The sequence below is a fragment of the Cervus canadensis genome, chromosome 8 (genome assembly GCF_019320065.1).
Source record: "Cervus canadensis isolate Bull #8, Minnesota chromosome 8, ASM1932006v1, whole genome shotgun sequence".
Lineage (NCBI taxonomy): Eukaryota > Metazoa > Chordata > Mammalia > Artiodactyla > Cervidae > Cervus > Cervus canadensis.
The window spans coordinates 15,823,177-15,838,796 of record NC_057393.1 but is presented as its reverse complement, the minus strand read 5'-3'; the positions used below and the strand labels follow the sequence as shown (position 1 = coordinate 15,838,796).

At 35.6% G+C, this 15,620-nt stretch overlaps 1 protein-coding gene across 3 annotated transcripts in view; it reads left to right on the top strand.

Moving 5' to 3' along the window:
* Positions 1–15,620, top strand: part of ATRNL1 (attractin like 1) — a 740,683-nt gene that overhangs the window by 211,459 nt on the left and 513,604 nt on the right. For all 3 annotated transcript variants that reach the window (XM_043475348.1, XM_043475346.1, XM_043475347.1), the window contains one exon: positions 11,797–11,890. In XM_043475348.1, the coding sequence (XP_043331283.1) occupies positions 11,797–11,890 (94 nt within the window). The remainder of the gene's footprint in view (positions 1–11,796; positions 11,891–15,620) is intronic.

Genomic DNA, 15,620 nt, shown 5'->3' with positions numbered 1-15,620 from the left:
CCCTTCACCTGCATCTTTAGGCTTGATTTCTATGGTACCTTTGATTTCTTCCTGTTCTTCACCCCTTGTGCCCCAGACAGACTCCACATTGTGTCTGATATCTGTACCCTCCTTTGTATTCCATTCCCCTTATTAGTTTAGGTCCTCATGGTCTTTTCTTTGTCATTTAGTGGCTAAGTTGTATCTCTTTTGCGATTCCATGGACTGTAACCTACCAGGCTCCTCTGTCCATAGGATTTCCCCAGCAAGAAAACTGAGGTCTTGCCATTTCCTTCTCTAGGAGATTTTCCCGACCTAAGGATCAAGCTCATTTCTCCTACATTGGTAAGCAGATTCTTTACACCGTGAGCCACCAAGCCCTAAAATGGAATGGATTCTTACTAAATATTTGTTGAGTTAGTGAACGATTACCCTCTTTTTATGCAGTCTCTCCATTTGTAATCCACCTTTATACCTCCTTTATTGGAAGACAAGGACACATATTCTTCCCTAAAAAATCAGTGATTTTTATGACCATTTCCAAAATTTTTCATTGCTTCCAAAGTATCTGTGAAATAAAAACTCCTTGACAAGACATTCAAGGCCTTTTATGCTCTGACCCTGAGTGATATTTCTGGTTTAATATCCTACCATGGTTCTCATATTCTGCCACATCTTTACTTCTCTTTTTCTCTGTGACCACATTTAAGATTCTGACATTTTCCTAGTCAGCCAAGCTCCAAGCATTCTATTAAAAAAATATATAACTAATGTTTAATAGTTTATTTATATCAGAAATATTGCTAAGAAATTTCCCTAATGTTTTTCATCCTCACCTAAGCATTCTTTCAAGTATGTACTATTAAATCCATTTTACAGAGGAGTAAACCAAAGACATAGGTCCAAAAAGTCATCTAAGAGGTTAAGCCAGTAAGTGATGGGACCAGAATTCAAATGTGGACTCCCAGATTCTTACGCTCCAAAGCAAGTATGTACTTACTTCTGCTGAATCCCAGATATAAACAGTGGTCAACTCTTATGCATTTCAAAGCCGTAATTGAACTGCCATTGTCTGGTTGTGTTTATCTTTACTTTAGCTTAACCCATTGTAATAATTCCTAAATAGATCATCTTCTCTCTTTTTTTTTAACTTGATCATTTGTTCTTCTCTATGATATTCACAATATTGTGTTTCTTTTCACCTCATTTCCAATCGCTTCTTTATATTAACCCAACTCTTCACCCGTTTTTCTGATCTTTACTTTCCTGGATATTACTATGCGTCTGGACTCCATCACGCATTTTTCAAATCTCAGCTGAGGGGAAATCTCAGCCTGAAAACTTGTACTTTCCATCCTGACTTCAGGCAGTGTTTGTAGCTTCAGGGTGATAGCCATCAGTGTTTTTGTAAGTTATTGTTCTCTTGTCTTTCTAAGTAGAATGTGAACTTCTTGATGAGAAAAGTTTTGTCTTACTTTTTAAAAAATCATTGTATATTATCTCTGTGTCCTATTACATAGGTAGCAGTACTGTGCTTAGTATACAGTTAGTCCATTGCTGAATTAGTTGCTAAGAAAATATAATGTTTGTGTGATACATTTTACTCATTTTCATATAATGCAAGAGAAAGTGGAATTCAGACTTTCTGGCTAGCAGCTTTCACATTTCAACCAATTGTTTCACTTTAGAGCCAGAGGTAAAAAGCAGGTTATGATTTTTGGCATGTTAATTTTTCAGTTTACTTTTATTTTTCTGTAATAGAGGCAAGGAGCAATATTGACTCAAAGTATATATATTGTTTTTCTCTAAATGAGGGTTAGTTTTAATAATTATAAATGGTGTTTCAGTCTGTACTAATAACTTATTGAGTAATAATCCAATATTTTGTATATAAATTTTTCATTAAGTAACGATAAAAGGAGTTATATAAAGTTTGGATAAGGAAGAAAATGGAATTTATATAATTCTTTTCAGTTTCTAGTTTTTCAGATAATAGAATAGAATCTTGGTGTCTGACTTCCCTAAGCTTACCATCTACATTTCATTTCACTAACCTATTAATTTGGGGGTCATTTTAATGAATGTATCATCCTATAAATGTTTTCAGCTGAGATCAAAAATATTTATTTCCCTATACTATATGATTTATATATTTAATGATTTTAAGAGTATATTTTGTTTATTCTTCTATCTGCCAGCACTTAACTCTTTCAAGTTCAAAGCTATATTGTGATTATGAATTTTATTGTTGCTAATAGAAGGCATTTGGATATTTCTTCACATGGGGTGACTTTTTTTAAAAAATAGGGACTAATCTTTTCTTGAGAAATAAAATCATTTTTTATTTTATATATTGTTAACCACATCCCTTCAATCAAAAGTATAAAAGCAAACCATTAGTAACATACAAGAAAAACAAGGAACTCTTCACATGCAGTTAGCATGTTTTTACTGACTTACAAGTAGAATGCATAAAAGTATATTTTATTATCTGTTTTTAAGTGTAGATATATTTAATCTTTTCAAGTCAAAAAGGTCTATTAATTTTGGGGAGCATAATTTTACACAGAAAAGTTGTTTAGGATATTCTTTCAAGTTTGTTTTTTCTCTTCTTATCTCTCAATTAAATATCATAGGCTTGATGTCCCTCTTCTCCTTAAACATTTTTGGATTTATTTTTTAAAAGCTGGGAATTCTCTTATCTACATTATAGTTATAGGAATCAGGCCAGTAACATTGATGCTTATTGTTATCAAACATAGAACTTACCACATACAAGATACAACTCTACAGTGAGTATCACCAGAAGGTCAACACCAAAATCAGATTGATTATATTTTTTGCAGCCAAAGATGCAGAAGCTCTATACATCAGCAAGAACAAGACCTGGTGCTGACTGTGGCTCAGGTCACGAGCTCCTTATTGCAAAATTCAGGCTTAAATTGAAGAAAGGGACTCTTGAGAGTCTTGAGAGTCCCTTGGACAGTAAGGAGATCAAGCTCATCAATCCTAAAGAAAATCAACCCTGAATGTTCACTGGAAGGACTGATGCTGAAGCTGAAACTCCTTTACTTTGACCACCTGAAGCAAAGAGCCAATTCGTTGGAAAAGACCCTGACACTGGTAAAGATTGAGGTTAGGCAGAGAAGGAGGTGATGGAGGATGAGATGGTTGGATGGCATCATTGACTCAATGGACATGAGTTTGAACAAATTCTGGGAGATAATGAAAGACAGGGAAGGCTGGCGTGCTGTGGTCCATGGGGGTCACAAAGAGTCAGACACCACTGAGCAACTGAACAACAAGAGGGAAAACCACTAGACCATTCAGGTATGACCTAAAACAAACCCCTTATGATTATACAGTGGAGGTGACAAATAGATTCAAGGGATTAGATTTGGTAGATAGAGTGTCTGAAGAACTATGAATGGAATTTTGTAACATTGTACAGGACATGGTGATCATAACCATCCCCAAGAAAAAGAAATGCAAGAAAGCAAAACTGTTATCTGAGAAGACTTTACAAATAGCTGATAAGAGAAGCAAAAGGCAAAGGAGAAAGGAAATGATATACCCAACTGAATGCAGAGTTCCAGAGAATAGCAAGGAGAGATAAGAAAGCCTTCTTAAGCGAACAATGCAAAGAAATAGAGGGAAACAATATAATGGGAAAGACTAGAGATTTCTTCAAGAAAATTGGCGATAACAAGGGAACATTTCATGCAAAGATGGGCACAGTAAAGGACAGAAATGGCAAGTACCTAACAGAAGCAGAAGAGTTTAAGAAGCGGTGGCAAGAATACACAGAAGAACTGTACAAAAAGGTCTTAATGATCCAGATAACCATGGCGGTCTGGTCACTCACTTAGAGCCAGACATCCTGATGTGCAAAGTGAAGTAGGCCTTAGGAAGCATCACTGTGAACAGAGCTAGTTGAGGTGATGGAATTCCAGCTGAGCTGTTTAAAAACCTAAACGATAATGCTATAAAAATACTGCACACAGTATGTCAACACATTTGGAAAACTTAGCTGTGGCTACAGGACTGGGAAAGATCAGTTTTAATTCTAATTACAAAGAAAGGCAATGCCAGAGAATGTTGGACAATTTTGCTCATTTCACATGCTGGCAATGTAATGCTCAAAATCCTTCAAGCTAGGCTTCAACAGTAGGTAAACTGAGAACTTCAGATGTATAAGCTGGATTTAGAAAAGGCAGAGGAACCAGAGATCAAATTTCCAGCAACTGTTGGATCATAGGAAAAGCAAGCAAACTCCAAAAAAAAATCTACTTCTGCTTCACTGACTACATTAAGCTTTTGAATGTGTAGATCACAACAAATTATGGAAAATTCTTAAAGAGATGGGAACACAAAACCACCTTACCTCTCTCCTGAAACCTGTATGCAGGTCAAGGAACAACAGTTAGAACCAGACGTGGAACAATAGACTGGTTCCAAATTGGGAAAGGAGTACGTCAAGGCTGTATATTGTCACTCTGTTTATTTAACTTACATGCAGAGTACATCATGAGAAATGCTGGAATGGAAGAAGCACAAGCTGGAATCAAATTTGCAGGGAGAACTATCAATAACCACATACACAGCTGACACCACCCTTATGGCAGAAAGTGAAGAGGAACTAAAGAGCCTTTTAATGAAGGTTGAAAGAGGAGAGTGAAAAGCTGACTTCAAACTCAGCATTCAAAAAACGAAGATCATGGCTTCCGGTCCCATCACTTCATGGCAAATAGATGGGGAAGCAATGGAAACTGTGACAGACTTTATTTTCTTGTGCTCCAAAATCACTGCAGACAATGACTGCAGCCATGAACTTAAAAGACATTTGCTCCTTGAAAGAAAAGCTATGACCAACCTAGACAGCTGTCATAAAGCAGAGACATTACTTTGTGGACAAAGGTCCGTATAGTCAAAACTGTAGTTTTTCCAGTAGTCGTGTATGGATGTGAGAGTTGGACCATAAAGAACGTTGGGCACTGAATAATTGATTCTTTTGAACTGTGATGCTGGAGAAGACTCTTGAGAGTCGCTTAGACTGCAAGGAGATCAAACCAGGCAACCCTAAAGAAAATCAACATTAAATATTCACTGGAAGAGCTGCTGCTGAAGCTGAAGCTCCCAATACTCTGGCCACCTGATGTGTAGAGCTGATTTATTAGAAAAGACCCTGATGCTGGGAAAGAGTAAAGCCAGGAGAAGGGGCAACATGGGACAAGATGGTTGATGGCGTTACCAACTCAACGGACATGAGTTTGAGTAGGCTGTGGGAGATGGTGAAGGACAGGGTTGCCTGGTGTGCTGCAGTCCATGGGGTCGCAAAGAGTTGGACATGACTGACTGACTGAACAATTACAGAAACAGCAAACCCCCCAAGCTATGAGTGGCACCACCAAACTCCTTCCCTGGGAATTACACTCATCATCTCAGCATCAAGCTGCTGTAGCTTAGAATTGTTTCTGTGAGCATCTGTGCTTTGTCTTGATTTATTTTGTACACTCTTAGCAAGATGTGTCCATGCTAATATCCCCTTTGTTTTATACCATTTCAATTTAGGAAAGGTTTCATATAATGCTCTGCTTTAGGGTGTCGTGGAATCACGCACTGGAGAAGGAAATGGCAACCCACTCCAGTGTTCTTGCCTGGAGACTCCCAGAGACGAGGGAGCCTGGTGGGCTGCCGTCTATGGGGTTGCACAGAGTCAGACACGACTGAAGCGACTTAGCAGCAGCAGGAAACCTGTATGGCCTATTTTTGTATGTCTCTACAGTCTGTGAGATCACAAGGAATCGGACATGACTTAGTAACTGAACAACAACATTGAATATACTACAGTTTAGCAGTAACTGAACAACAGCAACATGGAATATACTACAGTTTGGCTTTGTGTGACATTTCTTCATCATAACATTTGATTACACACTTTTGGCAGAAATCCCCGTGTAGTTATGCTAAATTCTTCTCACCACATCAGGAGTTACATGCTGTCGTCATTCAGCAAGTGGTAGTGTTCACTATGAACATTTGGTTAAAGTGGTGTCTGCCAGATTTCTTCACTATGAAGTTACTGTTTTCTCCTTTAATGGAAAAATGTCTTGTAGGAGATACTTTGAGACTATGTGAATATCATATTACTTTTCAAACTTTTATCCACTATTTTTATGATTTTTTTTTCCAAATGGAGATTTTCTAATTCTGTAATCCTTTCTACAATATCAGATTTTTTTCTACAATGAAAAGCTTTCTCTTCTCTATTTTGTCTGTCTGTGAATTTTATCTGTGTATATATCTGTGCATCTATGTATTTATCTGTGTATCTGTTTTTGCAATTCAATGCAACTTTAAAAAATAATCCCATTGAAAGCAATGCAGCTTTGAAAAGAGGCATGATAAAAATTCAATAATTTGGAATTTAGAATTTGAACTTGAGCCAAGCAGTAATTTTAGGTGGTAGAGCTGAATATGGGAAAAAACGCCTGGTATTTCACTTATTATTGACGTTTGGTTTGTGAATAGATTCTAATAGTATGTGGCATTCTTGCCTCTTCTCTAGCCCAGGGTATTAACATTTTGCCCTACTTTTTTAGCTGAATGAAAGCTACAGATTAAAGAAATAAAATATAAGAAGTCAAAGTTGAAGAGGTAAAAAACTAATGGTGGTGATTAGGGGTGTTCAATAAATTTATCTTGCTAGTGTTAGAAAATGAAATATGACTAAAGTTACTCATTTATCCAAGCTAAATACAAGATATTAAAAATACAATTCCAGAATGGTTGGGTTGAAATTAATTTTGGTCAAAATTTTTCAATGTTTATGCCTAACCCTCTTCTGTCAAAAAGGAAAACGAAAACCTCGGTTTGTTTTTTTAATAAATTTCATTTATTTATTTACAGCTGTGTTGGATCTTTGTTGCTGTGTGGGCCTTTCTCTAGTTGTGGCGCGCAGGCTTCTCTTTGCAGTGGCTTCTCTTGTTGCAGAGCACGGCTCTGGGACACACCGGCTTCATTGGTTGTGGTGTGTGGTCTTAGTCGTTGCGGCTTCCATGCTCTGGAGCTTAGGTTCAGTGGTCATGGCGCTCGAGCTTAATTGCCACTATCTGGGATCTTCCCAGATCAGGGATTGAACCTGAGTCTCCTACCTTGGTATATGAATTCTTTACCACTGAGCCACCAGGGAAGCCCCCTTGTTGGTTTTAAATGAGATCTTAGTTTTTAATATTCATTCAGAATGTAAAACTGACAAGTTATGTGACTCCAGGCTTTCTGATTATATTTCTGGAGTTGGCAATTTTTTTTTTCTCTAAAGGATCAGAGAGCAAATAATTATTTTTTTGACCCAGGTGTTATTGTTGCTTTACTGCTGCCTCCTCTTCTTTCTCTTTCCCTCCAGCTTCAACTCCTCCTCCTCCTTCACAGTTGTTTCAATATGTAGAAACTGTTCTCAAGTTATGGGCCATTTAAAAATAGGAAATGAGGACTTGGCCTCACAGATATAGTTTACTAATTCTTAAACAGATGGCTAAGAGTTTCTTTTCATTTTTCAATATGTTAGATGGCTTTGAAATGTAAAATATGAAACTTATAGCCCTCTTCGCACTTTAAGGCTTTTCAGTCTGTAATTTAAATCCTCAAAACAGTGCCGTTTACTTGGCAGTTCCAGTCCTTAAGTTGTAGATTATTGTTCACCATCATATTCTCAGAGTAGCTCTAGAGTACTGCCTTTCACCCAGTAGCATCCAACAACTGGAACAAGGACAGAATAACTGAGTTCCACTGTACTTTACTTGTTGGGGAAAGAATCATTTCTTCAATTCCCATTTACTCTGTATTTAGGCAAATACAGGTACCTAATATCCCAAGTAAACAAAGTAATCTCATAAATGAAATGACATATTTTAAATTATGACACTTAACTTTCCAGAAGAAAACAAAGTCATACTCTGAGCAACAGGTTAATATGTGATAATAGTTGTAATTTTTGAATTTTTAGTGAGAAAAATCAGATTGCTAAGATATTGATATCAACATTTCATATTGATTTATATCAGAGAGAAGCATCTATGTTTTTTTCTCATTTGCATAAGCCACAGATGGTGAATATTTGGACTTAGAACTGTAAGTAAAAATATAAGAAGAAAAATATAATTTTAAGTCATGTGGCTGTTTGAACATTTGTCTTTGCCAGAATTCTTACTATATGTGAAACCTGATGTATATCTACTAAATATCAAGTATAATTATGCTAGAAACATAGAAAGGAAATTAAATGGACATGATTTCCCAACTCCCAGAAGTTATATGTGTTTGTGAGAAATAGCAATGACATAGAAATTAAAGCTCTAAGCACGTAAACTGACTTTGAAACAAATACTGCCAATGACTACTGTTTGATTTGTTTTCTTAAAGTATGTTCTTTATATACAGTTTATTTGAATAACTTTTATAGCATTTGTTTTCCTATCCTTATTTTTTAGTTTTGGTTATAAGTTGATATTGAAAATTTATATTATAGGGAAACAGAAATACCATGTGACCACATAATGTTCCTCTAGTGTATATCTAAGCTGTAAAATTATCATCATATAAAATTTACCAAACAAAAGGCCACAGTATGATGATTTTATAGGTGCTTATTCAGCATAAAAAAAACCCTCAAATGCTGACAACAACAGAATAATTTCAACATTGTCATGTCATAAAATATACATTTTAAACAATTGAATTTAAAATACATTTGTGCCATTTTAGCCTAAAGTATAGCACCTCAAGGGAATTCTCTCAAAATGAGTTTACATTGAAAAGTGTTTTAACACAATTTTTTTCTGCCTCAGAAATTATTAAAGTTACTATTCAATGATAATTCTTTAAAGAAACACTGCAAATATGACATTATTTAGCTCTGCCATAAGGATAAATAAAATGTTTACCCAAGTTTTAAAATATTAATGTATATCATTTGTTTTTTAGTGTAGTTCTGAATACAAATAGCATTACTATGAAACTAAAGTTAATATTAAAAGATGTCATGTTATATTCATTTACTATTTATGATGTTACCTGTCATCAGTACATCTGAGTTCCTTTTTTGCTCATGATAATTTCCTTTTCCTTGCGTTTCTGTACCTTGTCATTCATTTCTGTAATTCTCACATATTGTGTTTCCAGAGTTTATTCACAAACGTAAATCTGATCTATTTACATATTCTTTATGAAGGAAAAACACTGTTATGTAGAAATCTTTTCTAATAAAACCTCAGTTCACTTCAGTAGCTCAGTTGTGTCCGACTCTTTGTGACCCCATGGACTGCAGCATGCCAGGCTTCCCTGTCCATCACCAACTCCCAGAGCTTACTCAAACTAATGTCCATCAAGTCAGTGCTGTCATCTAGCCTTCTCATCCTCTGTCATCCCCTTCTCCTCCCGCCTTCAATCTTTCCCAGCATCAGGGTCTTGTTTTCAAATGAGTCAGTTCTTTGCATGAGGTGGCCAAAGTATTGGAATTTCAGCTTCAGCATCAGTCCTGCCAGGGAATATTCACGATTGATTTCCTTTAGGATGGACTGGTTGGATCTCCTTGCAGGCCAAGGGACTCTCAAGAGTCTTCTCCAACACCACAGTTCAGAAGCATCAATTCTTCGGCGCTCAGCTTTCTTTCTAGTCCAACTCTCATGTCCATACATGACTACTGGAAAAACCATAGCTTTGACCAGATGGACATTTGTTGGCAAAGTAATGTCTCTGCCTTTTAATATGCTGCCTAGGTTGGTTATAGCTTTTCTTCCAAGAAGCAAGTATCTTTTAATTTCATGGTTACAGTCACCATCTGCAGTGATTTTGGAGCCCCCCAAAATAAAGTCTCTATTTCCATTGTTTCCCCGTCTATTTGCCATGAAATGATAGGACCAGATACCATGGTCTTAGTTTTCTGAATGTTGAGTTTTAAGCCAACTTTTTCACTCTCCTCTTTCACTTTCATTAAAAGGCTATTTAGTTCTTCTTAGCTTTCTGCCATAAGGGTGGTGTCATCTGAGGTTATTGATATTTCTCCTGGCAATCTTGATTCCAGCTTGTTCTTCATCCAGTCCGGCATTTCCCATGATGTACTCTGCATATAAGTTAAATAAGAAGGGTGACAATATACAGCCTTGACGTACTCCTTTCCCAATTTGGAACCAGTCTGTTGTTCCATGTCCAGTTCTAACTGTTGCTTTTTGACCTGCATACAGATTTCTTAGGTGGCAGGTAAGGTGGTCTGGTATTCCTATCTCTTGAAGAAAGAAAATCTTGAAAGAAAGCAAACCGAGGTTCATAAAAATCTACCTACTACCAAAATTTTTGTGTGTGTGTATGCAGGATTGTATGTTTTTACTGTACATTATGTGTTTTTTCAAAGCATGTAATCATAAGCAATGAGAAGCTTAGTTTCTGCAATATTTTGCCACATAGATTTAATATCCTAGGAATACAAATTAATTAGATCAGTGGTTCTCAGTGGGGATAAATGTGGGGATGACAATTATCTCCATAATTATAAAGTTCTAATGGATCCTATTAAAATAATTAAAAAAGAGGCAGAAGATGATAGGTATCCTGAATGCACAAGCAAACTCCACATGACAGTGTTTTATATTTTGATCAAAGTAGTGACTCATTATCTCATTTTTAAACGTGTATGAAAATCAGGAAAAAGCCAAATAATTTCATTTTTATCAGTCGATTGTTTAACTAGCTGATTGTGTGCAGAAACACAATAGTTCTCATTAAAAGTTTTTGAAAGCCCTAATGGCATGATCAGCCCTATCTTCTTCAAACATGTCTGAAGGTTGAGGAATGAAATTGTAGCCGAACTGAAGGTGGAATGATCAGTTACTGAATTGTATTGGTGTCAGTCAGAGAGTGTGAGTGACAGGACTTTGAATGATGGCTATCACAGTGGAAAGGAAAGGTCAGATACAAGAAAGATGCTTCCTTGTAGAATCTAGAACCTACTGGCTGATTAGACGTTGGGCACAATGAAGTATGAGGTTTGTGTCCTAAATATTTGGAACACTGATCTTTAACAAAGGAATGTGGAGTAAGAAAATGAAATGAGTTCATATGAACCAAATTCACTGGGTATAACTATTATACTCTGTCATGTTTCAGGTAGTATTCTGGAATACTACAACTGAGAATGACTTCAGAAATTTAAAAGAATGATATTTGGGCAAATAAACTTTTTATATAATACATGAAAACTATATTATTTTATTGTTGGCAGTGGTAACAGTAGTGGAGGTAATAGTTAAATTTATTAAATGCTTGATATGTGTTCAGAATTTAAAATACATTATCTCATTTAATTCTCGCAAAAGTCCCAAGAGTGTCTCCCTGCTTTTGAAGACAGAGAACTAAAACTAGAGAGGTTATATAAGTTTCTCAAGGTCAACATACTAGTGATAATAGATGTGCATTTTGTAGCTAAGCTGTTTGACTCTAAAGATCTTGTGCTCTTTGAAACTCATTTTATTAAGTATATGTACTTAATAGAAATGGAAAAACGTCCATAGAAGGATGAGATAAATACTCGGATCCACACTAGACTTAAGGATACTCCAAAGACTTTGAAACATTTCACAAAAAATTTTAAATGAGTAAATTAACTTCCCTTTAATTAGAAATAACCCATGTCATAACCCTAGTTTTTGGATGGCAAGAGGATAATCGATGATTTTAAAAATAAGAGAATAAAATCTTCCCTGAAATGTGATGTACATGTTTGTGATGGGGAATATTCAATATCATTTTGGTTTTGACTTACAGCTTGTACATGCAGTGGCCATGCAAATATTTGTCATATGCACACAGGAAAATGTTTCTGCACAACTAAAGGAATAAAAGGTGATCAATGCCAATTGTAAGTAAAAATTACTTTATAGAACTTTTGTGGGTTAAATTTGTGCTGTTGAACTAATTGCTACAGGTTTCCCTTTGAAGTTTAGTGTTGTATTAGTTAAGTAACCAATATTATTATCAACTATGCTGATTTGCATTTTATCAATCTTCAGAGAAGTTAAGCCTTTAAATGACAGTTTTATGGAAGCTTTAAAACAGAGCCCATAGAATATTTGTCTTTTTTACCTTTCTGATAAAAAGAAATATTTTTATTTTTTCTAGAACATCTTCTATATCCAATCTCAAATCTGGGTGGCTCTCTTTATAATTTTCCTCTACATCTTGTTAAAGAACTGAAATTCAATGTTTCTATGCATTTCTTTGTTTTAAATCTTTTATTGTTAATCCTGACCATCAAAATCTCATTAAGCCTTTCAGTTGGTTTCTATACTCATTTTCTTTTTTTTCTGTGTTATTTCATTAGACATGAACCTACTCTTGTTGTTACTCTGCTTTTAGTAGTTCTATGAGTGGTTTTTGTCTTTTTATAATTTAGTTGTTAATCTGAAGATTGATTCTCACCTACCTCCAAAAGAAGTAACTTTAGAAAGTAGTTTTTTCAGGTTATTTAAATGCTTTATCTTACTTATATTCTTTATATGTTAAAATCATTTTGCTAGTTTTGAATTATTTATCTGCATGCACTTATCTTTGTATTAGATATAATACACTGTATTTGACATAAACCATAAATTCCAGCTATAATAATTACATAATTATTTTAAAAATTAATAAAGCATTCTCCAAAACTGTATCTATCTATATATAAATAAAAGTTTATATCTAAAGAAATCTGCTAGCCTTGGAAAATGATCTTTCTGCTTGTTTTTACTTAGAACAAATACATTATTTGCTGTAGAATTATCCTGCACTTCTCATGTTAGATAAACATGTCTTTGGCTAGTCTCTGAAGTGTCATAGGTTTTCAAGAGAAGGTGAGCAGAGCAAGTTTGTTGTTGTTGTTGTTTTTTTTTCATTTATTTTTATTATTTGGAGGCTAATTACTTTACAATATTGTAGTGGGTTTTGTCATACATTGACATGAATCAGCCATGGACTTACATGTATTCCCTAAGTTTTTATTCCTTCTCCATAGTCTCTAAACTTAAAAGTAAAGTCAAAGCATAAGCTCATAGGGAAATTCCTGTTAAGAAGGCTATTTTGTTCTCAGTACCAATTCAATTAAGCTGAGTCCTATGCTTTAAGTCAGAGATGCCACCAGTATTTTGCAGTGCCATATACTGGTTGTCATAAGCAGGGCCAACTTTGTGGTCATGTGACATGTGCATTTACACAGGGCCTCATGCTCAGAAGAGCTTCTTGACTGATTGAATGTTCTGCTGTTGCCATATTAAAATTTTAATAGATTCTTAACAAAGAGCCCTTCATTTTCATTTTCCTCTGTTCCTTGCTTCCCCTTTTCCTAGTGATTTATGTAGTAGATCTTGGTCTTAAGCAATGAATATTTTTGTTGAGCTTCTAATATCATTTTAAACACTGACAGTTTAAATTTGTACTTTATTTTTTCATAAATGGCATAGCCATCCATAATAATTATCTCTTATGTGATGTAGTACTTTAGTAACACACTTTTGATTCCAGGTGAAAGAGACAGTATTTTAATTCACTGAACTCATGGGTTTGTAAGCTTAGATATACAGAGCTAGAAGATTTGACACATGCATGAAATATTAGAAAAATAATTTATGTAGTTCTGAATGATGAAAGTACATTTTACTGCTAGTTACTATAATTAGGGGAAATTTTTTTACAAGTATGGGGGAAATTGGAATACTAAATTGTGGGCATATTTTGTAGGTCGTTTTTTTTGTTTTCTCTTTTAAAAAATTAATTTGTTTTAATTGGAGGGTAATTACTTTGCAATATTGTAGTGGTTTTTGCCATACATTGACATGAATCAGCCATGGGTGTACATGTGTTCCCCATCCTGGACCCCTCTCCCACCCCCCCCCATCCCATCCCTCAGGGTCATCCCAGTGCACCAGCCCTGAGCACCCTGTCTCATGCATCAAATCTGGACTGGCAATCTATTTCACATATGGTAATATACATGTTTCAATGCTATTCTCTCAAATCAGCTCACCCTTGCCTTCTTCCACAGAGTCCAAAAGTCTGTTCTTTCCATCTGTGTCTCTTTTGCTGTCTCGCATATAGGGTCATTGTTACCATCTTTCTAAATTCCATATATATGCACTAATATACTGTATTGGTATTTTTCTTTCTGATTTACTTCACTCTGTCTAAGTTTTTATAGATAGAATTACTCTCATTGTTTTTTCATTTTACTTGTTTTATTTATTTATATTTGTAATTATTTACATAATATATACAATATATTTATAAAATAGAAATTTTTATATTACCTATTTGTATTAAATACATATATTTATTTCTGTATGAATATTTGTTTTATTTATTTAATTCATTTATTTTAGTGTGGGGCAGTGGTGACATTAGTGTCCTCACAAATTTTTTTGGTAATTAATGTTTTTTTGTTTGGTTGCACTGGGTCTTCTCTAGTTGCGGTGAGTGAGGGCTACTCTTCATTGCGATGCATGCTCTTCTCATTGGTGCATTTCTTGGTGCAGACCTCAGACTCTAGGGTTGCTTGGGCTCATTAGTTGCCACGTGTGAACTCAGTAGTTGTGACCCCAGGGCTTAGTTGCCATGCGGTACGTGGAATCATCCCAGACCAGGGATTGAACCCATGTCCCCTGCATTGGCAGGTGGATTCTTAACCACTGGACTGCCAGGGAAGTCCAGGACCCTCATTCTTAAAGCAATAACTTAAAGCAATAATTTCCTGCCATGTGCTTATGCTGGAAAAAATGCTCTTGTTAGGAAGCAAAGCTAGTCACTCATGTCAGTAGACAATCATTAAATGAGTGCTTCGTACTATTAATGAAGATGAATAACACATGGCTTTTACTTAAAGTATCAGGCTTGCAGTGGAGACACTAGGCAAAATCTACTATACTACTTTGTTATATTAGTGCGTTGAGATGCTTATGAATGAGCCCTTCCTTTTTTCCAGGATAATTTCTGTTTGGTTTTAAGTAAGGAGTTGCAAACAGTCAGATACCACTGAGCAACAGAACAACAACAAATGTAGTTAGAAGGGGGCTTTCCAGGTGGCACTAGTGGTAAAGAACCTGCCTGCCAATGCTGGAGATGTAAAAACAGGTTCGATCCCTGGGTCAGGAAGATCCCCCGGAGAAGGGCATGACAACCCACTCCAATATCTTGCCTGTAGAATCCCATGGACAGAGGAGCCTGGCGGGCTACAGTCCATAGGGTTGCAGAGAGTCGAACATGACTGAAGCGACTTGGCACAGCATGCACATGTAGTTAGACATCACGCCTTCAGGTAGATTTTTCATAACCTCTCCAAACTGAAATTGAGTCTCTTCCTATTTATGGATTTTTCCAATGTGTTATCTGTGTACTTGCTTATAGCCTTTATTAAGTGAAACTCTTTGGGGACCATTGCATAAATACCACAGTGTAAATGTTCAATAAATTTATTTAATGGAATAGAATGTAGAGAATATTGAATGAGGACAAAGGAATGATTGATTTATCATGGAAGAATAAGGATAGTTAGAACAGGGCATATTTAAGATGAAAGTTGAAGAGAGTTCAAGTTTACTGAGAACAGAATATAGTAAACC